This window comes from Pezoporus flaviventris, unplaced genomic scaffold, assembly GCF_033815535.1.
Source record: "Pezoporus flaviventris isolate CSIRO_AGI_PZ_B2104156 unplaced genomic scaffold, CSIRO_AGI_Pfla_v1 ptg000462l, whole genome shotgun sequence".
Taxonomy (NCBI): Eukaryota; Metazoa; Chordata; class Aves; order Psittaciformes; family Psittacidae; genus Pezoporus; species Pezoporus flaviventris.
The window spans coordinates 341,641-368,135 of NW_026893009.1; the positions used below are offsets into that span (position 1 = coordinate 341,641).

General features: G+C 49.4%; 2 protein-coding genes across 2 annotated transcripts; both read left to right on the forward strand.

Moving 5' to 3' along the window:
- Positions 1–16,080: 16,080 nt before the first annotated feature.
- Positions 16,081–19,705, forward strand: LOC133263788 (adenosine 5'-monophosphoramidase HINT1-like). Its single transcript, XM_061443655.1, is given in 4 exon segments — positions 16,081–16,825; positions 16,827–16,865; positions 18,410–18,514; positions 19,281–19,705. Coding segments are annotated over 4 exon segments (558 nt in total). The 5' UTR covers positions 16,081–16,576; the 3' UTR covers positions 19,446–19,705.
- A 3,072-nt stretch (positions 19,706–22,777) lies between these two features.
- Positions 22,778–26,209, forward strand: LOC133263787 (adenosine 5'-monophosphoramidase HINT1-like). The gene is given in 4 exon segments (XM_061443654.1): positions 22,778–23,522; positions 23,524–23,562; positions 25,107–25,211; positions 25,978–26,209. Coding segments are annotated over 4 exon segments (558 nt in total). The 5' UTR covers positions 22,778–23,273; the 3' UTR covers positions 26,143–26,209.
- The last annotated feature ends 286 nt before the right edge of the window (positions 26,210–26,495 follow it).

Below are 26,495 nucleotides of genomic sequence, written 5' to 3' on the forward strand. Positions count from 1 at the left end.
CACTCTGCTGCCAAAGGAATGGAGAAAAATGCATTGGCAATATCAATCGTGGCATACCACTTGGCTGCCTTTGACTCTAGTTCATACTGAAGTTCTAGCATGTCCGGTACGGCAGCACTCAATGGTGGTGTGACTTCATTCAGGCCACGATAGTCTACTGTTAGTCTCCATTCTCCATTAGACTTTCGCACTGGCCATATGGGGCTATTGAAGGGTGAGCGGGTCCTGCTGATCACCCCCTGACTCTCCAGTCTACGGATCAGCTGATGGATGGGAATCAGGGAGTCTCGGTTGGTGCGATATTGCCGCCGGTGCACTGTTGTGGTCGCAATTGGCACTTGTTGTTCTTCAACTTTCAGCAACCCCACAGCAGAGGGGTCTTCTGAGAGACCAGGCAAGGTGGACAGCTGCTCAATTTCCTCAGTCTCCAAAGCAGCAATACCAAAAGCCCACCGGTACCCTTTTGGGTCTTTGAAGTATCCTCTCTTGAGGTAGTCTATGCCGAGAATGCATGGAGCCTCTGGACCAGTCACAATAGGGTGCTTTTGCCATTCCCTCCCAGCCAGGCTGATTTCAGCCTCCAGCACAGTCAACTCTTGGGATCCTCCTGTTACTCCAGAAATATAGATGGGTTCCACCCCTTGACAGCTTGATGGCATCAGGGTACACTGTGCACCGGTATCTACTAGAGCCTTATACTTCTGTGGGACTGATGTGCCAGGCCATCTGATCCACACAGTCCAGTAAATCCGATTGTCCCCTACCTCCACCTGGCTGGAGGCAGGGCCCCTCTAATGGTCGTCACAGCATTGGACACTTAAGTCGTGTTGAAAGGGATTATTCTTCATTATCACAGGAGCTGGAGTAAAATCAGCTCTTCCACTCCATCTGGGAAACTGCTCACCAGAGACTGAAGCCGTAGCTCTCATGGGACGATCAGTCTTGGCCCTTGCTCCCCTCTTCAGTTCACTCACCCGTTCCTCCAAAGCTGAAGTAGGTTTTCCATCCCACTTTGTCATGTCTTCTCCGTGATCCAGCAGGTAAAACCATAGGGTACCCCGTGGCGTATACCTTCTGTATCTCCTCTCTTGAACAATAGGACGCCTTTTGTTAATAGCTGAGACGTGTGTTGGTACACGTGAGGAGCTGGATAAATCAGATACATCGTCCCTCAATTTGTCGAGGTCCTGGGACAGTTTTTTCACAGCTGAGATGATGGAAGGGGTGAGATTGTCTTCGAACTCTCGGAGTTTATGAACCATTTCATCCACTGTTAGTGGTACTATGTCATTCCAGGTCACTGTTGCCAATGAATGGGCATATGATGACGGTGCATTCCGTGTAAGTTTTCGCCACATGGGTCGTGTACATTCAACTTCATCTGGATCTATAGGTGTATCCCCGTTATTCGGCTTGATGTGATAGATCATCTCTACGATGGCCGATTCCCTCAGAGACTGGATGCCTTTGTCTATAGTAGTCCACTTGGCCGAACGACTCGTAACATCGTCCTTGTACGGAAACCTTTCTTTCACAGCTGCCAAGAGCCTCCTCCAAAGGCTGAGGGACTTTTTCTCTCTTGCAATTGCTTTGTCAATTCCCCCTTCTCTAGCAAGTGATCCCAGCTGCTTGGCTTCTGTACCTTCTAGTTCGTGACCATCGGCCCCATTGTCCCAGCATCGGAGTAACCAGGTGTAGACTTAACCCGGTTGGAAAAGTCCTTTAAGATCATAAAGTCCAACAATTACCCCATTACTGCCACAACCACCACTAAGCCATGCCATTAAAGGCCTCATCTCAATGTTTTTTTTGAACGCTTCCAGGGACACATATTCCACCACTTCCCTGGGCCACCTGTGCAATGCTTGATCACCTTTTGGTGAAGAAATTTTTCCTAATACCCAGACTAAGCCTCCCCATGCCCAGCTGGAGAAATAAGATTAAAATGTGGTGATTTTTTTTTTTTTTTTTAAATCTCTCTCCTATAATTCAACCATTTTCATTGCTTTATATAATTAAATTCACTAAGAGTTACCAGACAATGGGAGCTGTAGCCCCATTTTCTGATCTGACAAATTTAAAATAAATAAATTATACATGTACACACTGCCATAAAGGATCCTCTGCCTTAGGCATCAAACATCCTTAAAGAACTGCTATCAAACCCTAACACACGACAGAGAGAAGGAGGAATCCAAGCCAGGGAAAATTCCATATCAAATTGGAAAAATGCTTAGCAGTCTCCAGAGCAATCCAAGTCTGGAAAGGCAAATCAAACACATATAGATGATGACCATGGGAAAGAGTCATTTCATTGACACACTGTTCTCTTTCCATATCATTCCTGAATCTCTTACAGGTTTTTTACGGATAAGCATATAATAAATAGGGGGCTAATACTTGTCCTCTGGTACTCAACTTCAGAGACTTCACACCAAAATCCCAATTAATACTTTCCCAATCTCATAAACAATCACAAGCTTGGCAATTAATTTTTCAAAAGTAAGCTTTTTACACTCACAACATTTTTACAGATAGGAACATCACAGTCTTCATAAAAAAAATATACCTGCACACAAGACTTGATATTCCATACGTATGCAAATACTCAACTTTATCCAGAAGTTTCCTATCAAATTTTACAAGTTAAAAATAACAGGGGTGTACATCATGCAAAATTACAGGAATGGAGAATTTTAACTTTTAAGTTGGCAACAGTCTAACTAAAACAGATATTGGTTACAATATTTTATCAACGTTTTCTTGTTTACCGAACCCCCAGAAGACCCTCCCAGTTCTTTCCAATGTGCCAAAATGTAACCCAATGGGCTTTTCTTCAGAATTCCCTTATTTCGACCGGCTCCCATTTCAAACAATCTTTTACAAATCTATAGCTTCTCTTTCCTAGTGCTCTGCAAATGCACTTAAAAATGAGAGCACCTACACACAAGTTTTATGATATTCTCAGGGGTTCAGTAAAATAATATCTCTGGGTTCTGCAGATCAGTACCCCTGTTGTTAGATCATAGTTTCGGTTCCAGCAAAATTTACACTAGTATCCACGGCAGGTTCCACTGTTCAGAAGTTAATATGCACCCATATGTGAGGCTACAAGCCTCCGGTACTGAGTAGGACTACAGATATTAGAGGTTATACTTTTCTTCTACAGCCACTGGGGCGCAGAGAGGGAACTCTTCTTAAAACCCCATTAGCCACAGTTTACTTTTGTCTACTCCTCCCCCACCGCTTAAACACTAATCTTTAACACTAACGACAGGCATATACGCACACAAAGCACTTAGGCACAACACAAAACAAAGACGCTTCGTCCGTCTCCGGCCGCTCTCCTCGCGGAGAACACGGAACCGCGGATCAGGACTCCACACTCGCTTCGTACCTATGCTACGTCTCAGTCACACAGAAACACAAACACACATGGGATCCCACACACTCACACTATGGTTCCGCCTTACCCTTCTCCTGCTTCCAATGGTAGCAGGTCTGTAATTTGAGATGCAGCGGAGACCTGGTGGGTTCGCCTACCGGTTCATCTGCTTCCACTACGGTCATTAGCAGATCCTTCCTGGCTCCCAAAACTTGGGATGCACCGAAAACCCGAACTCACCCGATCCACCCTCAGGATCGCTAGCGGCCGCTCTACCGGTCGGCGAGTCCCCTGCTTGCAAGCCCTACCTGCCAAGGGGAACTACGCTGTGCGCCAGACGTCTCTGCGCGCCTTACCAGCATCCCCGGGCCACGTGTACGCCTTACAGGCCCCCTGAGTTTCAAGCATACCGTTTCTCCGCAGCCGGCACAGGTTGTTGTCTGTCCTCGCAGTGAGCAGACGAGGAGCGGAGCTCCTCCAGGCAAGCGGCCTGGGGCGCCTAGGATGTCCGCCCCTCAGCCGATCCTGCAGCCGAACAGAGACCTCCTGCCTGGCTCGCCAAATTGATGAGCGGATTGACTCCACAACTCGTTAAAGTTGTAAAGTAGGTATGCTTTTTATTCAGCGCTGAGACACACGGGGATAATTCCTCAAAGTCATGCGTGCCTCAGTGTTGTTTCCCTCTACATTTATTCTCTAAAGTTATATATATTCATAAGGGTGCACAATACGCCTATACATATTCATGTCCTATCCCCGCTTCGTATTATAATGAGCCAGAAGGTCCTCTTCGCCTGCGCAGTGCCCCCTCTGGTCATGGGCAGGGGTCTCAAGATGAAGTAAATGAGTCTTCCTCCTCTGGGTAGGGGTCTTCAAGATGAAGTAAATGAGTCTTCCTCTTCTTGCACTTTTCACCTTTTTTAGTCTTTACGTTTGGCCTTAGAGTTTGGTCAGTGTCCCAGCCGTAAATCCTCTACTTCTCCCCTTTATCAGTAGAGTTTGATCCACGTCCCAGCCGTAAATCCTCTGCTTCTCCCCTTTATCAGTAGATTCAGGCGTCTGCTTAGTAACAGGACCGGAGGTCTCTGTTCTGCTTAGCAGGCATTTACAACAGATAGTCCTTTTGTTTAAACAAATTCCTCTAACCCCCTTGTACAACCCCCCTGTACAACCCCCTTGTACAACCCCCTGTACTACCCCCCTGTAAAATGGTCAACCCTCTGTATCAGGTGCATAGTCACTTTTGAACAGTGGAACCTGCCGTGGGTACTAGGACAGTGTAAATTTTGCTGGAACTGAAACTATGATCTAACAACAGGGGAACTGATCTGCAGAACCCAGAGATATTATTTTACTGAACCCCTGAGAATATCATAAAACTTGGGTGTAGGTACTCTCATATTTTAAGTGCATTTGCAGAGCACTAGGAAAGAGAAGCTATAGATTTGTAAAAGATTGTTTGAAATGGGAGCCGGTCGAAATAAGGGAATTCTGAAGAAAAGCCCATTGGGTTACATTTTGGCACATTGGAAAGAACTGGGAGGGTCTTCTGGGGGTTCGGTAAACAAGAAAACGTTGATAAAATATTGTAACCAATGTCTGTTTTTAGTTAGACTGTTGCCAACTTAAGAGTTAAAATTCTCCACTCCTGTAATTTTGCATGTACACCCCTGTTATTTTTAACTTGTAAAATTTGATAGGAAACTTCTGGATAAAGTTGAGTATTTGCATACGTATGGAATATCAAGTCTTGTGTGCAGGTATATTTTTTTTATGAAGACTGTGATGTTCCTATCTGTAAAAATGTTGTGAGTGTAAAAAGCTTACTTTTGAAAAATTAATTGCCAAGCTTGTGATTGTTTATGAGATTGGGAAAGTATTAATTGGGATTTTGGTGTGAAGTTTCTGAAGTTGATTACCAGAGGACAGGTATTAGCCCCCTATTTATTATATCCGTAAAAAACCCATAAGACTTTCAGGAATGATATGGAAAGAGAACAGTGTGTCAATGAAATGACTCTTTCCCATGGTCATCATCTATATGTGTTTGATTTGCCTTTCCAGACTTGGATTGCTCTGGAGACTGCTAAGCATTTTTCCAATTTGATATGGAATTTTCCCTGGCTTGGATTCCTCCTTCTCTCTGTCGTGTGTTAGGGTTTGATAGCAGTTCTTTAAGGATGTTTGATGCCTAAGGCAGAGGATCCTTTATGGCAGTGTGTACATGTATAATTTATTTATTTTAAATTTGTCAGACCAGAAAATGGGGCTACAGCTCCCATTGTCTGGTAACTCTTAGTGAATTTAATTATATAAAGCAATGAAAATGGTTGAATTGTAGGAGAGATATTAAAAAAAACAACCAAAAAAAAAAAACCCAAACAAAACCACCACATTTTAATCTCATCATGACATGTCTCCAGCTGGGCATGGGGAGGCTTAGTCTGGGTATTAGGAAAAATTTCTTCACCAAAAGGTGATCAAGCATTGGAACAGGTGGCCCAGGGAAGTGGTAAAATATGTGTCCCTGAAAGTGTTCAAAAAACATTGAGATGAGGCCTTTAATGACATGGCTTAGTGGTGGTTGTGGCAGTAATGGGGTAATGGTTGGACTTGATCTTAAAGGTCCTTTCCAACCTGGTTAATTCTACAATTCTGTGATCAGGAGAAATGGCCTAAAAATGGAACTTTGAATTATAATACATTGTTACACTTAATGTTGATTTTGAGGTGGCCAGGAAAATGGGATGAAGTACTATATACAGATAGGTTTTTCACTTTAAGAAACCACCCGGAGTGGCAGACAGAATGTGAAATTAATATAGCTCTGCCGGATCCCTAATTTTGGCTTTGAAAAAGGACAGAGAAAACCAGAAAGCTAAGCAGGAGAGATGTTGTTCAGCCTGTGATATTGGAAAAATTATATATCACAGTTACCTCTGAGAGGAGCATCCTCTATATCTGTCCTATAAGATACTGATAAGGAGGAGGAGATTCTGTCACTGGCAGCAAGCAACACATTCACATTAACCCAGAAGTGCTGTTGCAGAGGCAGACATCTGTAACCCCTGCAGAGCAGGGTGAGCAGCTGTGAGAAGAAAAAAAAAAAAAAGGGAAAACTGGGAAAGGAGGTGAGCTCGAGCAGCTCCTGTGTTTGAGCACGGGATGGGTGCTGGGGCAGGCAAACAAGTGGGAACAGACATATTGACAGACGGGACTGAGGGGTTGTTGAATGTTTTGAAACTGGTGAAGGAGGAATGTCGGACAAAGGTGGGGGAAGTGGGTTCTTCTCCTATGGGACCGGATCGGTGTGTGTGTGCTGTGGAGAGTTTTGGGCGTTGGAAGTGAGACTGCCACTGCCCTGGGGGGAGAGTGCCATGGAGTGACTCCGGTGGCTGAATTGAAACTAGACTGACTAGGGACCTGGGGAATCTGCCCTAGTAGATCCACTGGTTAAATTAAAACTAGAGACCAGAGGAAATAAAGTGGAATTTTAGTGGATACAGGAGCAATTTATTCGGCGTTAATTCAGAGGGAAAAGAATTTGTTACAGATGTGGGAGCTACTGGCCACCAAGGAAAAGAAAAAAAATAACCAAAACAATACAAAAAAAAAAAAAAAAGGCAAAAAGAGGCATTCTTTCTGAAACCCTTAAAGTACAAATTGGGAAAACAAATAGGAATGCATAAAATTTTTATGCATGCTAAATTCTTGGAAATCCTTATTAGGACAAGAAGCAACATTTAAAGAAGGCAAAATGGAATTAAAGAGTTAAAAATCAATTAACTGCAGTTTTGAGTTTATCTTTAATTCAACAGAAAAAACGAACAGGAGGACCTCCCTGAAATAGAAGAAATCCTTAATCCCCGTATATATGGGAGTATGGGCATCTGAAGTTCCAGGTAAGGCAAAAAAAAATGCTTTGCCTGTTAAAGTAGAAATAAAAAGGGGGGCCTGCCCAATTAGAATAAAACAATATCCCCTAAAATTTCAGGAAAGAGAATTAAAAAATCATTAATAAATTTTAAAATATAAATTCTTAATTGAATGTGAATTGCAATATAGTACTCCTATCTTGCCAGTAAAGAAAAGTTGCAGATTGGTTCAAGATCTCAGGAATCAACAAATTTGTAGAGGATATTCAGTAATAGATAATCCGTATTGACTAAATCGAATCAAAAATGATTTGCCGTCTTGGATTTAAAGGACTCTTTCTTTTGCTTACCATTGGCCAAAGAAAACCAGAATTTATTTGCTTTTGAATGGGAACGTCCTGACACAGTAAGGAAAACCCAATTGACTTGGACAGTATTACCTAAAGGGTTTAAAACAGTCCAACAATTTTTGGAAACCAGTTAGCATGGGAATTAGAGTCATGGAAACCACCCACTCAGACGGGGACTCTGTTACAATATGTGGATGACCTATTAATTGCTACTGAAACAAAGGAAGAATGTATCCAGTGGACGGTGGGATTATTGAATTTTCTGGGACTGAATGGTTATTGGGTAACCTTACTCAGAAACTAGGACCCTGTAAGAGAACAGTGGTGTATTTTTCAAAACAGCTGAATGAAGTGAGCAAAGGATGGCCCGGATGCCTAAGGGCTGTTGCAGCAGTTGCCATGAATATTGAAGAGGCTCGCATATTTACCTTGGGACAAATATTACTGTACTAGTGTCCAATGTTGTATCAGCATTCCTGGAACAGAAAGAAGCCCACTGGTTATCTCCTTAATGTTTTTTTTTCAATCCAGCAACTATTAGACCAGATTTGAAAGACTGATTCTAAATATGCATTTGGTGTGGTCCATGCACATGGTGCCATCTGGAAAGAACGAGGACCTTTGAACACACAGGATAAACAGAATAAACATGCTACGACTACTGAAAGCTGTTCAGCTACATGAGGAAGTAGCTATTATGTGTTGTCAAGGATATCAACAAGGTGAAATTTGGCTGATTTTAACAATCTAAACTCATTCCCTTAATCCCTGACGGCAAACTAACAATTGAGAAATCTAAACCTAGAAAATCAAAGGAGGATAGAAGATTTATTGAAGATCTCAGAGGAGGAGAGGAAAACAAAGAAGATTGGGTTCAGATACCTGATGGGCGAATTATAATCCCCTATAACCAACTCTGGATGCTAGTTCAGGAGGAACATAATAAAACTCATTGAGATAGCAAGTCTTTGTATAAATACTTAGATGAACAAATTAAAGGAAGGAATCTATATATCATAGTTCAATTAGACAAATACATTTTTTACCAATATTTGGTGTTAACGAAATACTTTTTTAGGGTGGCCAGAAGCATTCCCTTGTAGGTTTTGGAGTACCAGAGGCACTTTCTTCCGACCAAGGCTCGCCCTTTAGTGCAAAATAGTTACAAGAGCAACTACTAAACCTTGGTCGAAAGAAGAGGCTGTCCTATGTAAAAATTTTATATGGAAGACCATATCAGTCCCAGTTTAAAGGAGAAAGTCTTCTGGAAGTGGGAGAAGGTTATCTCCTAAAATTTCTGGTCAATCTGGGAAAACAATTAGAAGAAATAAGAGAATACTAAGGACAAGAGTGAGAGGCATGGATTACCCGACTCACCCTTTTAGATCCAGAGACTGGGTTTATGTTAAGAATTTTTCAGGAGATCCTCTACAGGAGAAGTGGAGCGGACTGTATCAGACAATATTGGCCACCTTTACAGCAGTGAAGATGAAGGAACAACCTGCCTGCAAGAATAAAGAAAGCACCAGAGCCAGAGAAGACATGGTGGACTGAACCTTCAGGACCCTCGCATATAAAATTATATCAGTTATAATTGGGATTTATGTGATAACTGACATACCATCTTAGGACTAATACTTATACCTGAAATTAATTCAGAATGTTACTAAAGTTGTTAATTGTAGTGACTGTTGGGTGTGTGCACAGTTGCCTGAATCAGAAGAAGATCAGGGCCTTCCTGAAACAGATAATAAATTAAATTTAAATATGTATTACACCAGGAATCAGAATAGGAGACTATGTTTATTTAAATACCACAGGTGTAAGTCACTATTCAAGTTGTATAGATGGTATCGTGGTTCAGTGATAGCTTGATTCCTGAAGGGAAAGGATGGTATTGGTCAAGCGAGGGTTTAACTCTATTGCTGAACAGAATACTGCATTTTGTGAGATGTTTTGTGAGGCAATCATAAATATCTCAGCAACCATAGAGGAAATATGGAAAAGGTTAACTTCATGGTTACCTGATCTCTCCTGGTTAAGGCAACTGGTTGCAGGAATATTACTATTAATTGTTTTAATATTGATTACTTGTGGTATAACAAAATTTTCTTCCTGGAATTGTAAACGATCTATGATAAACGATGAAAATTGAAAAAGAAATGAAATTTAAGTATCAAATAGAAACAAGAAACTATTTCAAAAAGACTCTGGAAGAAAACATGTTGCAAAAGAAATTGCAAAAGGACAGAAAAAAGGGTATAGACATTTGTTAATACTAACAGACACCTTTTCAGGTTGACCAGAAGACTTTCCCACTAGAAGTGCACAAGCCCGGGAGGTAACAAAGATTGTTATAGGACGGTTGTGGGGATTTCAAAAGTATGTGCTGCATGAACTTATCTGACCATTCTGAATCAATTCATGCTAAGCTGCGAAAATTGCAGGAAAATATGCAAGAGCTTAGAATTGTTGGAGGCGGATTGGATGAATGGTTAAATAACCTAGGAGTTACTGGATGGTTCAGGGACATACTGAAACAAGGCCTTTTAATCTTGGCTATAGGACTACTCATTTTAATGATTGTACCTTGTATAATACAGTGTATATCAAAATAACTTCATAAATCGATAGAAGGAACATGGATAGCTCTGTCATGAATAATATAGTAAAAGAATTTACTAACTTTATAGAAAAAGGGGGGATTGATGCAGAGGGTTGATGAGTGTACAGGGGGGTTGTCCAAGGGGGTTGTACGGCGGGGTGTACAAGCGGGTTAGAGGAATTTGTTTGCTCAAACAAAAGTATTGTCTGTTATAAATGCCTGCTAAGCAGAACAAAGACACCTGGTCCTATTGATAAGGAAAAGCAGACACTTGGTCCTATTGATAAGGAAAAGAAGACACTTGGTTCTATTGATAAGCAGCTATTGATAAGGAAAAGCAGACCCCTGAATCTACTGATAAAGGGGGACAAGCAGATGGTTTATGGCTGGGATACCGACCAAACCCTAAGGCCATATGTGAAGACTAAAAGGTGAAAAGTGCAAGAAGAGGAAGACTCATTTACTTCATCTTGAAGACCCCTACCCACAGGAGGAAGACTCATTTACTTCATCTTGAGCCCCCTGCCCACGACCAGAGGGGGCACTGCGCAGGGGCAGAGGACCTTCTGGCTCATTATAATAAGAAGCGGTGATAGGACATGAATATTTATAGGCGTGTTGTGCAACCTTATAAATGTAGAGGGAAACAACACTGAGGCACGCATGACTTTGAAGAATTATCCCCGTGCGTCTCAGCGCTGAATAAAAAGCATACCTACTTTACAACTTTAACGAGTTGTGGAGTCAATCCACGCATCAGAACTACTGTCTCCTGGTATTTATTACCACATGGACTCCACCCCAAAAGTGCCTGTGGCTTTTTGGTGCTGCTCCTTCCAGTCAAATGACTGCTTCTGCCGGGGCGGGCCTTAACTTTTAGGAACATTTCGCAGAACCAACAGAACTTGCTCTGAATTGCTCCCTGAAAGCCCTGCTCCAATTGCAGGCGCTTCCAAGATGGATGCGCGCCTCCCGGGAGAAAAGAAAGCACAAATAAAATACAAAGCGCGTGTTCAGCACTGGTGGCTTGAGGGCCGATCGAGAGAGGCTTTGTGCTGACCTGGGTAGGAGGATTTTACAAAAAGAGGCAGCACCCCCAAAGCTGCCCAAGGGTGCCCTGCATCCCTGGGGAATAGCGAGCAATTTGATTGGGTACTGCAGCTTCTATAACCCCTGCTTTCCTCTCCATCAGGCTAAGGATATCCTTAGCCGCCTTTGTGGGAAGGCCACGTTGTCGGCTCACGTTCAACTTGGTGTCCACCAGGACCGCCCCCCCCCTCCCTTTCCTGCAAAGCTACTTTCTGTAACTACGGTGGGTTTTGCATATAGAAAGCGTTAATATCGCGTAAGAGAACTCAGCATTTCGGCTTGTGTTTGGGGTATGTGGTAATCTGCTTCAGTGCGAGTTCTTGGGGGCATCTTGATTTGCTTCAGCTATTACCTTTTTCTGGAGCCAACTACGTTTTAACTGCTTACTCTTCCTCCAGCGCCTTGTGTTCCATGAGCTTTCACCCCAAGCTCCGACGCTTTTCCTAGTCATGCCTAAGGAGGCAATGATCAGGTTATCTGAAGCAGAAGATCCTGGTGAATCTGTAAGTACTGTGGAAGCCTTCTGTGTGCTAAACTGTACCTGTGTACCTGTAGTTAGTTCCTCTTCCCGCCCCCCTTTCCCCTCTTGATAGGGCCCAGCAGTAGGCTCTCTTGGGTTTTCTGGCCTTGTAATGGAGTTGAGCTTTCTGACTAAAAGTAGTGAGCTAAAGCAATGCTCATCCCTGGGTATGTAGTTCTGGTGCAAAATGCAGCGTTGTTGTGGAGCGCAGTCTGCTGCCTATTGTCGTGGTTTAGAGTAAGAGCGGTAGTACTTCTGATATGGGGAAGAGGGCTTGGGGGTTTTGGCAGGTCAGGGGTGAGGAAGGGCAAAGCTGGCTGAGAGGTGCTGGATGCTTCACTTTTAGCTATAAACGTCAAGTTCAAAGGCTCTGTAAACCACGCAAAAGGGCAGCCTAAAGTTTATTTCCGGCTAGAATTGCTTACGTCGCCTGAAGATATGAATGGGGGCTTTAACCCGGAGACAAACTTAGCTTCTGTGGTTGTTTAGTACTCTGTTAGTGTCTAGGCTTGACAAAAATGAGTAGCTCTTCGCCCCCCACCCCCTTATAGCGTGCATAGTCGGTCTTTGTAGCTCTGCTTGGGAAACGTTGGCTGCGGGCGGAGAGGCAGTAATTTTGAAGCGCAGCGGTTGACTTGCTAGGAATTGGCTATCTGGTTTTCTCTGGGTGGTTCTCTGCTCCCGTCCCTTCCCTTGCCGCCCCCTTTGTGTGTGGCTTTTTATTTACTTTATTTATGGTTTCGTGCTTCCTTCTCCAGCTTCTCGGGCGGTTTAATGATTGTTGGCAAGAAGCGTGCTGCTCACCTGGGCCCGCCTGATGGATTCCGGACGGTTGCGGGTGAAGGGCCAGAGGGTGGGCAGTCTGTCCATCACGTGCACCTACATATTCTGGGTGGCCGTCAGTTGGGCTGGCCGCCTGGCTAAGGCTTTTGTCCCCCAAGAGTTGCTGCACGTGTACAAATCATCACTGGATGGATTTTTTCTGTTGCCCGTCAGTCTAGCCACTGTTGGTGTCTAATTTCTCGTGAGGCGTGTCTGTGGAAGGTAATAAAAGCTTTGAGCGGCAGTTGCACAATAAAGATTTAGCATGGGGATATCATCTCTGTCTTGTGCATCTTACTGAGGGGAAATAGTTCTGCAAGGTAAAACGGTGTCTCCCCGGAGCGTAAGCATGTGGAATGTTTCGGTCTGTTAAGTGTTGCGTAGATAGATAGTGATTTGCCCAGTCATTTGAAGCGTGACAGGGGAACCGCACAGCAGTCTCCTGCGTCTTGTTGGGTGCAATCTCTTAGCTTTTTGGGAAGTGGGATGCAAGTGTGCATACAGCCAGTGTAGGCTGCTGCTGAACCTCTAGAGAAGACTGTATGCGACGCTAGAGGCAGGCCGGCCGTACAAGGGCGGTTTCATCACGGTGCAGTGTGCTGGGAGCATCCGATTCCTGTTGGAGCACTCGATGAATGGCTGTGTAGTAAGGCCCCGTTGATATCCCTTTTCTGGTGAGGAGGGGTATATATGGTAGGAGAAAACAATTGGCCTGAATGGCAGCTTTGCTGCTTCCATAGCACAGTGGACAGTTGTGGAATTTGTCAGTTTGGGTCAGCTGTCCTGGCTCTGTCCCCTTCCAACGTCTTGCCCACCCCCGGCTTACCGGATGCTGGGGGAAAGGGTGGTTGGAGAGACAGCCTCCATGCTGTGGGAGCACTGCTCAGCAGTAGCCAAAACACTGCTGTGTTATCAAAGCCCTTCTAGCTACAACTACCAAGCGCAGCACTATGAGGGCTGCTACGGGGAAAGTTGCCGCCGTCCCCGCCAGACCCAAACCAAAAGTACATGACAGGGAGACGGCAAACTTCATCTTTCTTTTTTTCTTTTCGGTGATCAGGTTAAGTTTGGTGACGCTGGCACGTAAGCAACCCGAGGACTTGACCTTGATTTAAGCTTTCCCGGGAGGCGATGGAAACTGATATAGGATGTTTCCTTGACACCGCACGGGTGCAGCGAAGCGGAGTGCAATGCAGCGCTTGCTTACTGAACGATTGAGCTAGGTAACATCGATTGTTCTGTCTGTGCAAACTCCCTAAGGTATTTAGGAGGTGTTCCTACTTCCGGGGGCAGGGGAATTTTGAAGAAGCTGGTATGGCTTGTACATTCAGAGGGACTGGGTGATTACCGTCGGTTTTGGAAGCCTGTGGTGCCTGGTGGAATTGATGTCTCTCCTCACAGGCAGCGTTGGAGAGAGCAAAGGGTTATTAAAACAGCCCCCCCCCCCCCCAGCGCTGGGGAGTCTACCGCATCCCTGGGGACGTTGTTCCAGTGGTTGATGGTTCTCACTGATTAAAAAAAACCAAAACAACCCGAACGCAAACCCCAAACCCCAAGTTTGTCTTGTATGGAGATGAAACCTCTCTCCTGGCACAGACTTGTACCTGTCGTCTCTATGTGGCTCCTTGAGAAGAGAGTGCCTCTGTCCTCTTTTTGTAGCCTCCCCTTTAAGTAGTGGAAGACTCTGCTGAGGTGTGTTGTGTCGTCCCCGTGTCGTCGTCCCCCCTCCCCCCCCCCCGAGCCTTCTCTTCTCCAAGGGAAAAAAGACCCAACTCCTTCATTCTTTGCTCACAGGGCAGGTTGTCTGGCCCTTTAATCATCTTTGTGGCCCTCCTCGGGACCCTCTCCAGTCTGTCTGCATCTTTGTTTGAATTGCGGTGACCAGAACCGGACACAGTGCTCCAGGGGTGGCCGCCTCTGCCAGAGGAGGTCAGGGTCTGCCCTGTGGCAGACACGGCTGGTTCCAGGCAGCAGGTCACCTCCAGCATTTGCATGTAAGCAAAGAAGCGCCTACGAGGCGGCGTTTTGGAGAAGTCCCCAAAGCCCTTTCTAGGGAGCCAACATGCTGGGGTGCCTCTCTGAAGTGCCTGTACGCGATCGCACGCAGTATGGGGAATAAGCGTGAGGAGCCGGAGATGCATGTGCGGTTGCAGGGCTACGATCTCGTTGGGATCACGAAGGCGTGGTGGGATGGCTCCTGTGACTCTTTAGGAAGGACAGGGTGGGGAAATGAGGAGGGGGAGCGGCCCTTTTAGGTAAGAGAACAGCTGGACTGCATGGCGCCCTGCCTGGGGAGGCCTGATGAGCCGACCGAGAGCTTATGGGTAAGGATGGAAGAGAAGAGGGGTGAGGGTGGCATTGTTGCGGGTGTCGGGTATAGGCCGCCCGACCAGGAAGAGCAAGCGGGTGAGGCCCCCTAAAGACAAACAAGAGCAGCCTCGCGTTCGCAGGCCCTGGTCCTCACGGTATTGGCTGGAGGGACAACACAGCGGGGCATAAGCAATCTAGGAGGTTCCTGGAGCGTGTCGACGACAACTTCCTCACCCAAGCGATAGAGGGGCCAACGAGGAGAGGTGCTCTGCTGGACCTCCTACAGGCCAACAAGGAGGGGCTTGTTGGGGGTGCAAAGGCAACCTTGGCTGCAGTGATCGTGAGATGGTGGAGTTCAGGCTCTCGAGAGGAGGGTGAAAAGGCAAGCTCGCACCCCTGCACTGGAGGAGAGCTGACTCTGGCCTCTTCAGGCATCTGCTTGGAAGCGTCCCATGGGATAAGGCCCTGGGGGGAAGAGGGGCCCAAGAAAGCTGGTTCGTATTGGAGGGTCACCTCCTCCAAGCTCAGGAGTTGGTCCATCCCAAGGAGCAGGAAGTCTGGCCAAAATGCCGGGAGGCCCATGTGGATGAGCGAGGAGCTCCTGGGCAAACTCAAGCGCAAAAAGGAAGCCTGCAGAGGGTGGAAGCAAGGACCCACCCTCCTCCAGTAGGTAAGACAGGAGATGATCTAGTGACAAGCACCGAGGAGAAGGCTGAGCGGGGTACTCAACGATTTTTTTTCCCTCCGTTTTCACTGGCAATCACTGTTCCCAAGTGCCTCAAGTCCCTGAACCTCAAGGCAGGGACTGGGGGAACAAAGTCCCTCCCATCGTGGGAAACGACCCGGTTCGAGACCGCCTGAGGAGCCTGAACATGCACGAGTCCGGCACCTGGGGTGGAACAGCCCCACGCACCGGTATATGCTGGAAGCCGACTGGCTGGAAAGCAGCTTTGCAGGAAAGGGGGGGGGCGGTCCTGGTGGACACCAAGTTGAACGTGAGCCGACAACGTGGCCTTGCCGCAAAGGCGGCTAAGGATATCCTTAGCCCGATAGAGAGGAAAGCAGGGGTTATAGAAGCTGCAGTACCCAATCAAATTGCTCGCTATTCCCCAGGGATGCAGGGCACCCTCGGGCAGCTTTGGGGGCGCTGCCTCTTTTTGTAAAAGCCTCCTACCCAGGTCAGCACAAAGCCTCTCTCGATCGGCCCTCGAGCCACCAGTGCTGAACACGCGCTTTGTATTTTATTTGTGCTTTCTTTTCTCCCGGGAGGCGTGCATCTTAGAAGCGCCTGCAATTGAAGCGGGGCTTTCAGGGAGCAATTCAGAGCAAGTTCTGTTGGTTCTGCGAAATGTTCCTAAAAGTTAAGGCCCGCCCCGGCAGAAGCAGTCATTTGACTGGAAGGAGCAGCACCAAAAAGCCACGGGCACGTTTGGGGTGGAGTCGATGCGGTAATAAATACGAGGAGCCAGTAGTTCTAGCTACAGGAGCCTCTTCGGAGGCCTCGTTTCCCGCCCACAGGGTCGCAGCACTACACGGCGCAGACCCCTGCGCGGCCTCGCCCGGTGTGTTCTCCTTCGGCGCCCCAAGGGCGCGCAAACTCCCTGAGCCCCTGTAAGCAGCATGTCGACGAGGGCTGATCCGCCAAGGGGGCGGGGACAAGCGAAAACGGCAGGCGAGGCAGCCAATCGAAGCGCGGGATCGGCCGGCGGCGATTTGGCGGTCCAATGGGCTCTGCGGAGGGCCTGGCCGAGCGGAGGAAGCGCGGGGGCGACAAAGGGCTTTGTGGTGGCAATCGAGATTGTCGGGGCGCGGGCCGCGTGGCCCGGTGGCGCCGCTACTGTCTTCGGAAAGTTCATCGGCAAGACGCTTCCCCGCCAGCGTCATCTACGAGGACGAGGGGAATGAGGAGGTGGGGGTAGCCCCGGCTTTGCTCTGTGCGCGGTTCCTCTTCCTTCTCCGCTCCCACTCCCGCTGCCCCCGCGCTCGCAGGCTCCCTGAGCCGAGGACCCGTTGCGCGGTGGGTGCCCTGGAGCGGGGCAGGGCGGGTGGCGGCGTTGCTGCGGGTGGCTGGAGGGACGGACGGGGCCTCTCTGGGATGTTGCGCTCTCTACTGCACCGTCCCTAAACCGTCGCGCTTTTTCGGTGCGCCGCCCCCGTCCCCGGCTGTCGCGGCGCGTACTGGGTTGCTGGTGCTGTCCGGCTCGCCTCGGTTCCCAGCCCCACCGTGCCGTGTGCGCGCGCGCGCGCGCGTAGAGGAGGGCCTCTGACGGGAACGCGCTTGGCGTAGGCCGCAGACGTTTGCCGCGTGATATCCCTTTGGCGGTGCAAGTCGCGCAAAGTTGGCTGCCGAGGGATGGGAGCGGTCCTGCCTCGTGTAGGATGTTAGCCTTGAAACCTTAGATTAAGCGCGCGCAGCCAACCTCCTCGGGGCTTCCGGGGTGTGTGTGATGTGTGTACGTATGTGTGTAAACAGCAAACGTCTGAGCAGTGACCGTAATGCGTTAGTTCTGCGTTGGAGACACGGAAGTCTTGATGTGCCTCGTAATACCATTGTAGAGATTTCACGGCTCTGCCGTGCTGGGCTTTCTTTCTGAACAGCCAAACTGGATTATTTAAGGCAAAGAATGACAGCGTTTCTTAGTTTTCTATTGCAAAAAGAAGAAAAAAATCTAGAAACCGGCCAGGCTGCAAAAGCTTCTCAGACCTTGTTTTGGTGGTGAAGGGGGACCGTGATAAGAACAGGCTTGCAAGGCTCACGGATGCTGGCGCACTACAGCCTGCTAGGAGCCGGAGTGAGCTGCTTAGGTTGTTTGGGGGGGGGGGGGTGGGGGGTGTTGGGGAGAAGCAGCCCTCACGTACACGATGTTAACTTTCAGTTAGTATCCCGTTGAATTTTGTCATTGGGGTGCTGATGATGAGCAGTTCGGGATGTCTTCTGCTTTTGAAGGTAGGGTTTATGCGCAGTACAGAGGACAGGCTCGTACTACGCACTTGCAGGCTTCCTGTGGTTATGCTTTGGTTTAGTAGTTGAGCTCCCTGTACCATGGAGAGTGTATGGCCGCTCATCTTGCGCTTCACTAAATTCTTTGCTGATTCAGTTAAGCCGTTTGTCTCCTGCCTCTGTGTGGACCACTTCTCAAATTGACAAACTGCTTAGGAAATGGCCATCCCGAATTCAAACCTGCTGGAGGTTGCTAATCTGAAGTGCTGTCCCGTCTCCTTGCCCCCGTCGTCTTGGATGCCGAATCCCAGTTCTGGAGGGGGGCTCTGTAACTACGGTGGGTTTTGCGTATAGAAAGCGTTAATATCGCGTAAGAGAACTCAGCGTTTCGGCTTGTGTTTGGGGTATGTGGTAATCTGCTTCAGTGCGAGTTCTTGGGGGCGTCTTGATTTGCTTCAGCTATTACCTTTTTCTGGAGCCAACTACGTTTTAACTGCTTACTCTTCCTCCAGCGCCTTGTGTTCCATGAGCTTTCACCCCAAGCTCCGACGCTTTTCCTAGTCATGCCTAAGGAGGCAATGATCAGGTTATCTGAAGCAGAAGATCCTGGTGAATCTGTAAGTACTGTGGAAGCCTTCTGTGTGCTAAACTGTACCTGTAGTTAGTTCCTCTTTCCCCGCCCCCCTTTCCCTCTTGATAGGGCCCAGCAGTAGGCTCTCTTGGGTTTTCTGGCTTGTAATGGAGTTGAGCTTTCTGACTAAAAGTAGTGAGCTAAAGCAATGCTCATCCCTGGGTATGTAGTTCTGGTGCAAAATGCAGCGTTGTTGTGGAGCGCAGTCTGCTGCCTATTGTCGTGGTTTAGAGTAAGAGCGGTAGTACTTCTGATATGGGGAAGAGGGCTTGGGGGTTTTGGCAGGTCAGGGGTGAGGAAGGGCAAAGCTGGCTGAGAGGTGCTGGATGCTTCACTTTTAGCTATAAACGTCAAGTTCAAAGGCTCTGTAAACCCACGCAAAAGGCAGCCTAAAGTTTATTTCCGGCTAGAATTGCTTACGTCGCCTGAAGATATGAATGGGGGCTTTAACCCGGAGACAAACTTAGCTTCTGTGGTTGTTTAGTACTCTGTTAGTGTCTAGCTTGACAAAAATTGAGTAGCTCTTCGCCCCCCACCCCCTTATAGCGTGCATAGTCGGTCTTTGTAGCTCTGCTTGGGAAACGTTGGCTGCGGGCGGAGAGGCAGTAATTTTGAAGCGCAGCGGTTGACTTGCTAGGAATTGGCTATCTGGTTTCTCTGGGTGGTTCTCTGCTCCCGTCCCTTCCCTTGCCGCCCCCTTTGTGTGTGGCTTTTTATTTACTTTATTTATGGTTTCGTGCTTCCTTCTCCAGCTTCTCGGGCGTTTAATGATTGTTGGCAAGAAGCGTGCTGCTCACCTGGGCCCGCCTGATGGATTCCGGACGGTTGCGGGTGAAGGGCCAGAGGGTGGGCAGTCTGTCCATCACGTGCACCTACATATTCTGGGTGGCCGTCAGTTGGGCTGGCCGCCTGGCTAAGGCTTTTGTCCCCCAAGAGTTGCTGCACGTGTACAAATCATCACTGGATGGATTTTTTCTGTTGCCCGTCAGTCTAGCCACTGTTGGTGTCTAATTTCTCGTGAGGCGTGTCTGTGGAAGGTAATAAAAGCTTTGAGCGGCAGTTGCACAATAAAGATTTAGCATGGGGATATCATCTCTGTCTTGTGCATCTTACTGAGGGGAAATAGTTCTGCAAGGTAAAACGGTGTCTCCCCGGAGCGTAAGCATGTGGAATGTTTCGGTCTGTTAAGTGTTGCGTAGATAGATAGTGATTTGCCCAGTCATTTGAAGCGTGACAGGGGAACCGCACAGCAGTCTCCTGCGTCTTGTTGGGTGCAATCTCTTAGCTTTTTGGGAAGTGGGATGCAAGTGTGCATACAGCCAGTGTAGGCTGCTGCTGAACCTCTAGAGAAGACTGTATGCGACGCTAGAGGCAGGCCGGCCGTACAAGGGCGGTTTCATCACGGTGCAGTGTGCTGGGAGCATCCGATTCCTGTTGGAGCACTCGATGAATGGCTGTGTAGTAAGGCCCCGTTGATATCCCTTTTCTGGTGAGGAGGGGTATATATGGTAGGAGAAAACAATTGGCCTGAATGGCAGCTTTGCTGCTTCCATAGCACAGTGGACAGTTGTGGAATTTGTCAGTTTGGGTCAGCTGTCCTGGCTCTGTCCCCTTCCAACGTCTTGCCCACCCCCGGCTTACCGGATGCTGGGGGAAAGGGTGGTTGGAGAGACAGCCTCCATGCTGTGGGAGCACTGCTCAGCAGTAGCCAAAACACTGCTGTGTTATCAAAGCCCTTCTAGCTACAACTACCAAGCGCAGCACTATGAGGGCTGCTACGGGGAAAGTTGCCGCCGTCCCCGCCAGACCCAAACCAAAAGTACATGACAGGGAGACGGCAAACTTCATCTTTCTTTTTTTCTTTTCGGTGATCAGGTTAAGTTTGGTGACGCTGGCACGTAAGCAACCCGAGGACTTGACCTTGATTTAAGCTTTCCCGGGAGGCGATGGAAACTGATATAGGATGTTTCCTTGACACCGCACGGGTGCAGCGAAGCGGAGTGCAATGCAGCGCTTGCTTACTGAACGATTGAGCTAGGTAACATCGATTGTTCTGTCTGTGCAAACTCCCTAAGGTATTTAGGAGGTGTTCCTACTTCCGGGGGCAGGGGAATTTTGAAGAAGCTGGTATGGCTTGTACATTCAGAGGGACTGGGTGATTACCGTCGGTTTTGGAAGCCTGTGGTGCCTGGTGGAATTGATGTCTCTCCTCACAGGCAGCGTTGGAGAGAGCAAAGGGTTATTAAAACAGCCCCCCCCCCCCCCAGCGCTGGGGAGTCTACCGCATCCCTGGGGACGTTGTTCCAGTGGTTGATGGTTCTCACTGATTAAAAAAAACCAAAACAACCCGAACGCAAACCCCAAACCCCAAGTTTGTCTTGTATGGAGATGAAACCTCTCTCCTGGCACAGACTTGTACCTGTCGTCTCTATGTGGCTCCTTGAGAAGAGAGTGCCTCTGTCCTCTTTTTGTAGCCTCCCCTTTAAGTAGTGGAAGACTCTGCTGAGGTGTGTTGTGTCGTCCCCGTGTCGTCGTCCCCCCTCCCCCCCCCCCGAGCCTTCTCTTCTCCAAGGGAAAAAAGACCCAACTCCTTCATTCTTTGCTCACAGGGCAGGTTGTCTGGCCCTTTAATCATCTTTGTGGCCCTCCTCGGGACCCTCTCCAGTCTGTCTGCATCTTTGTTTGAATTGCGGTGACCAGAACCGGACACAGTGCTCCAGGGGTGGCCGCCTCTGCCAGAGGAGGTCAGGGTCTGCCCTGTGGCAGACACGGCTGGTTCCAGGCAGCAGGTCACCTCCAGCATTTGCATGTAAGCAAAGAAGCGCCTACGAGGCGGCGTTTTGGAGAAGTCCCCAAAGCCCTTTCTAGGGAGCCAACATGCTGGGGTGCCTCTCTGAAGTGCCTGTACGCGATCGCACGCAGTATGGGGAATAAGCGTGAGGAGCCGGAGATGCATGTGCGGTTGCAGGGCTACGATCTCGTTGGGATCACGAAGGCGTGGTGGGATGGCTCCTGTGACTCTTTAGGAAGGACAGGGTGGGGAAATGAGGAGGGGGAGCGGCCCTTTTAGGTAAGAGAACAGCTGGACTGCATGGCGCCCTGCCTGGGGAGGCCTGATGAGCCGACCGAGAGCTTATGGGTAAGGATGGAAGAGAAGAGGGGTGAGGGTGGCATTGTTGCGGGTGTCGGGTATAGGCCGCCCGACCAGGAAGAGCAAGCGGGTGAGGCCCCCTAAAGACAAACAAGAGCAGCCTCGCGTTCGCAGGCCCTGGTCCTCACGGTATTGGCTGGAGGGACAACACAGCGGGGCATAAGCAATCTAGGAGGTTCCTGGAGCGTGTCGACGACAACTTCCTCACCCAAGCGATAGAGGGGCCAACGAGGAGAGGTGCTCTGCTGGACCTCCTACAGGCCAACAAGGAGGGGCTTGTTGGGGGTGCAAAGGCAACCTTGGCTGCAGTGATCGTGAGATGGTGGAGTTCAGGCTCTCGAGAGGAGGGTGAAAAGGCAAGCTCGCACCCCTGCACTGGAGGAGAGCTGACTCTGGCCTCTTCAGGCATCTGCTTGGAAGCGTCCCATGGGATAAGGCCCTGGGGGGAAGAGGGGCCCAAGAAAGCTGGTTCGTATTGGAGGGTCACCTCCTCCAAGCTCAGGAGTTGGTCCATCCCAAGGAGCAGGAAGTCTGGCCAAAATGCCGGGAGGCCCATGTGGATGAGCGAGGAGCTCCTGGGCAAACTCAAGCGCAAAAAGGAAGCCTGCAGAGGGTGGAAGCAAGGACCCACCCTCCTCCAGTAGGTAAGACAGGAGATGATCTAGTGACAAGCACCGAGGAGAAGGCTGAGCGGGGTACTCAACGATTTTTTTTCCCTCCGTTTTCACTGGCAATCACTGTTCCCAAGTGCCTCAAGTCCCTGAACCTCAAGGCAGGGACTGGGGGAACAAAGTCCCTCCCATCGTGGGAAACGACCCGGTTCGAGACCGCCTGAGGAGCCTGAACATGCACGAGTCCGGCACCTGGGGTGGAACAGCCCCACGCACCGGTATATGCTGGAAGCCGACTGGCTGGAAAGCAGCTTTGCAGGAAAGGGGGGGGGCGGTCCTGGTGGACACCAAGTTGAACGTGAGCCGACAACGTGGCCTTGCCGCAAAGGCGGCTAAGGATATCCTTAGCCCGATAGAGAGGAAAGCAGGGGTTATAGAAGCTGCAGTACCCAATCAAATTGCTCGCTATTCCCCAGGGATGCAGGGCACCCTCGGGCAGCTTTGGGGGCGCTGCCTCTTTTTGTAAAAGCCTCCTACCCAGGTCAGCACAAAGCCTCTCTCGATCGGCCCTCGAGCCACCAGTGCTGAACACGCGCTTTGTATTTTATTTGTGCTTTCTTTTCTCCCGGGAGGCGTGCATCTTAGAAGCGCCTGCAATTGAAGCGGGGCTTTCAGGGAGCAATTCAGAGCAAGTTCTGTTGGTTCTGCGAAATGTTCCTAAAAGTTAAGGCCCGCCCCGGCAGAAGCAGTCATTTGACTGGAAGGAGCAGCACCAAAAAGCCACGGGCACGTTTGGGGTGGAGTCGATGCGGTAATAAATACGAGGAGCCAGTAGTTCTAGCTACAGGAGCCTCTTCGGAGGCCTCGTTTCCCGCCCACAGGGTCGCAGCACTACACGGCGCAGACCCCTGCGCGGCCTCGCCCGGTGTGTTCTCCTTCGGCGCCCCAAGGGCGCGCAAACTCCCTGAGCCCCTGTAAGCAGCATGTCGACGAGGGCTGATCCGCCAAGGGGGCGGGGACAAGCGAAAACGGCAGGCGAGGCAGCCAATCGAAGCGCGGGATCGGCCGGCGGCGATTTGGCGGTCCAATGGGCTCTGCGGAGGGCCTGGCCGAGCGGAGGAAGCGCGGGGGCGACAAAGGGCTTTGTGGTGGCAATCGAGATTGTCGGGGCGCGGGCCGCGTGGCCCGGTGGCGCCGCTACTGTCTTCGGAAAGTTCATCGGCAAGACGCTTCCCCGCCAGCGTCATCTACGAGGACGAGGGGAATGAGGAGGTGGGGGTAGCCCCGGCTTTGCTCTGTGCGCGGTTCCTCTTCCTTCTCCGCTCCCACTCCCGCTGCCCCCGCGCTCGCAGGCTCCCTGAGCCGAGGACCCGTTGCGCGGTGGGTGCCCTGGAGCGGGGCAGGGCGGGTGGCGGCGTTGCTGCGGGTGGCTGGAGGGACGGACGGGGCCTCTCTGGGATGTTGCGCTCTCTACTGCACCGTCCCTAAACCGTCGCGCTTTTTCGGTGCGCCGCCCCCGTCCCCGGCTGTCGCGGCGCGTACTGGGTTGCTGGTGCTGTCCGGCTCGCCTCGGTTCCCAGCCCCACCGTGCCGTGTGCGCGCGCGCGCGCGCGTAGAGGAGGGCCTCTGACGGGAACGCGCTTGGCGTAGGCCGCAGACGTTTGCCGCGTGATATCCCTTTGGCGGTGCAAGTCGCGCAAAGTTGGCTGCCGAGGGATGGGAGCGGTCCTGCCTCGTGTAGGATGTTAGCCTTGAAACCTTAGATTAAGCGCGCGCAGCCAACCTCCTCGGGGCTTCCGGGGTGTGTGTGATGTGTGTACGTATGTGTGTAAACAGCAAACGTCTGAGCAGTGACCGTAATGCGTTAGTTCTGCGTTGGAGACACGGAAGTCTTGATGTGCCTCGTAATACCATTGTAGAGATTTCACGGCTCTGCCGTGCTGGGCTTTCTTTCTGAACAGCCAAACTGGATTATTTAAGGCAAAGAATGACAGCGTTTCTTAGTTTTCTATTGCAAAAAGAAGAAAAAAATCTAGAAACCGGCCAGGCTGCAAAAGCTTCTCAGACCTTGTTTTGGTGGTGAAGGGGGACCGTGATAAGAACAGGCTTGCAAGGCTCACGGATGCTGGCGCACTACAGCCTGCTAGGAGCCGGAGTGAGCTGCTTAGGTTGTTTGGGGGGGGGGGGGTGGGGGGTGTTGGGGAGAAGCAGCCCTCACGTACACGATGTTAACTTTCAGTTAGTATCCCGTTGAATTTTGTCATTGGGGTGCTGATGATGAGCAGTTCGGGATGTCTTCTGCTTTTGAAGGTAGGGTTTATGCGCAGTACAGAGGACAGGCTCGTACTACGCACTTGCAGGCTTCCTGTGGTTATGCTTTGGTTTAGTAGTTGAGCTCCCTGTACCATGGAGAGTGTATGGCCGCTCATCTTGCGCTTCACTAAATTCTTTGCTGATTCAGTTAAGCCGTTTGTCTCCTGCCTCTGTGTGGACCACTTCTCAAATTGACAAACTGCTTAGGAAATGGCCATCCCGAATTCAAACCTGCTGGAGGTTGCTAATCTGAAGTGCTGTCCCGTCTCCTTGCCCCCGTCGTCTTGGATGCCGAATCCCAGTTCTGGAGGGGGGCTCTGTAACTACGGTGGGTTTTGCGTATAGAAAGCGTTAATATCGCGTAAGAGAACTCAGCGTTTCGGCTTGTGTTTGGGGTATGTGGTAATCTGCTTCAGTGCGAGTTCTTGGGGGCGTCTTGATTTGCTTCAGCTATTACCTTTTTCTGGAGCCAACTACGTTTTAACTGCTTACTCTTCCTCCAGCGCCTTGTGTTCCATGAGCTTTCACCCCAAGCTCCGACGCTTTTCCTAGTCATGCCTAAGGAGGCAATGATCAGGTTATCTGAAGCAGAAGATCCTGGTGAATCTGTAAGTACTGTGGAAGCCTTCTGTGTGCTAAACTGTACCTGTAGTTAGTTCCTCTTTCCCCGCCCCCCTTTCCCTCTTGATAGGGCCCAGCAGTAGGCTCTCTTGGGTTTTCTGGCTTGTAATGGAGTTGAGCTTTCTGACTAAAAGTAGTGAGCTAAAGCAATGCTCATCCCTGGGTATGTAGTTCTGGTGCAAAATGCAGCGTTGTTGTGGAGCGCAGTCTGCTGCCTATTGTCGTGGTTTAGAGTAAGAGCGGTAGTACTTCTGATATGGGGAAGAGGGCTTGGGGGTTTTGGCAGGTCAGGGGTGAGGAAGGGCAAAGCTGGCTGAGAGGTGCTGGATGCTTCACTTTTAGCTATAAACGTCAAGTTCAAAGGCTCTGTAAACCCACGCAAAAGGCAGCCTAAAGTTTATTTCCGGCTAGAATTGCTTACGTCGCCTGAAGATATGAATGGGGGCTTTAACCCGGAGACAAACTTAGCTTCTGTGGTTGTTTAGTACTCTGTTAGTGTCTAGCTTGACAAAAATTGAGTAGCTCTTCGCCCCCCACCCCCTTATAGCGTGCATAGTCGGTCTTTGTAGCTCTGCTTGGGAAACGTTGGCTGCGGGCGGAGAGGCAGTAATTTTGAAGCGCAGCGGTTGACTTGCTAGGAATTGGCTATCTGGTTTCTCTGGGTGGTTCTCTGCTCCCGTCCCTTCCCTTGCCGCCCCCTTTGTGTGTGGCTTTTTATTTACTTTATTTATGGTTTCGTGCTTCCTTCTCCAGCTTCTCGGGCGTTTAATGATTGTTGGCAAGAAGCGTGCTGCTCACCTGGGCCCGCCTGATGGATTCCGGACGGTTGCGGGTGAAGGGCCAGAGGGTGGGCAGTCTGTCCATCACGTGCACCTACATATTCTGGGTGGCCGTCAGTTGGGCTGGCCGCCTGGCTAAGGCTTTTGTCCCCCAAGAGTTGCTGCACGTGTACAAATCATCACTGGATGGATTTTTTCTGTTGCCCGTCAGTCTAGCCACTGTTGGTGTCTAATTTCTCGTGAGGCGTGTCTGTGGAAGGTAATAAAAGCTTTGAGCGGCAGTTGCACAATAAAGATTTAGCATGGGGATATCATCTCTGTCTTGTGCATCTTACTGAGGGGAAATAGTTCTGCAAGGTAAAACGGTGTCTCCCCGGAGCGTAAGCATGTGGAATGTTTCGGTCTGTTAAGTGTTGCGTAGATAGATAGTGATTTGCCCAGTCATTTGAAGCGTGACAGGGGAACCGCACAGCAGTCTCCTGCGTCTTGTTG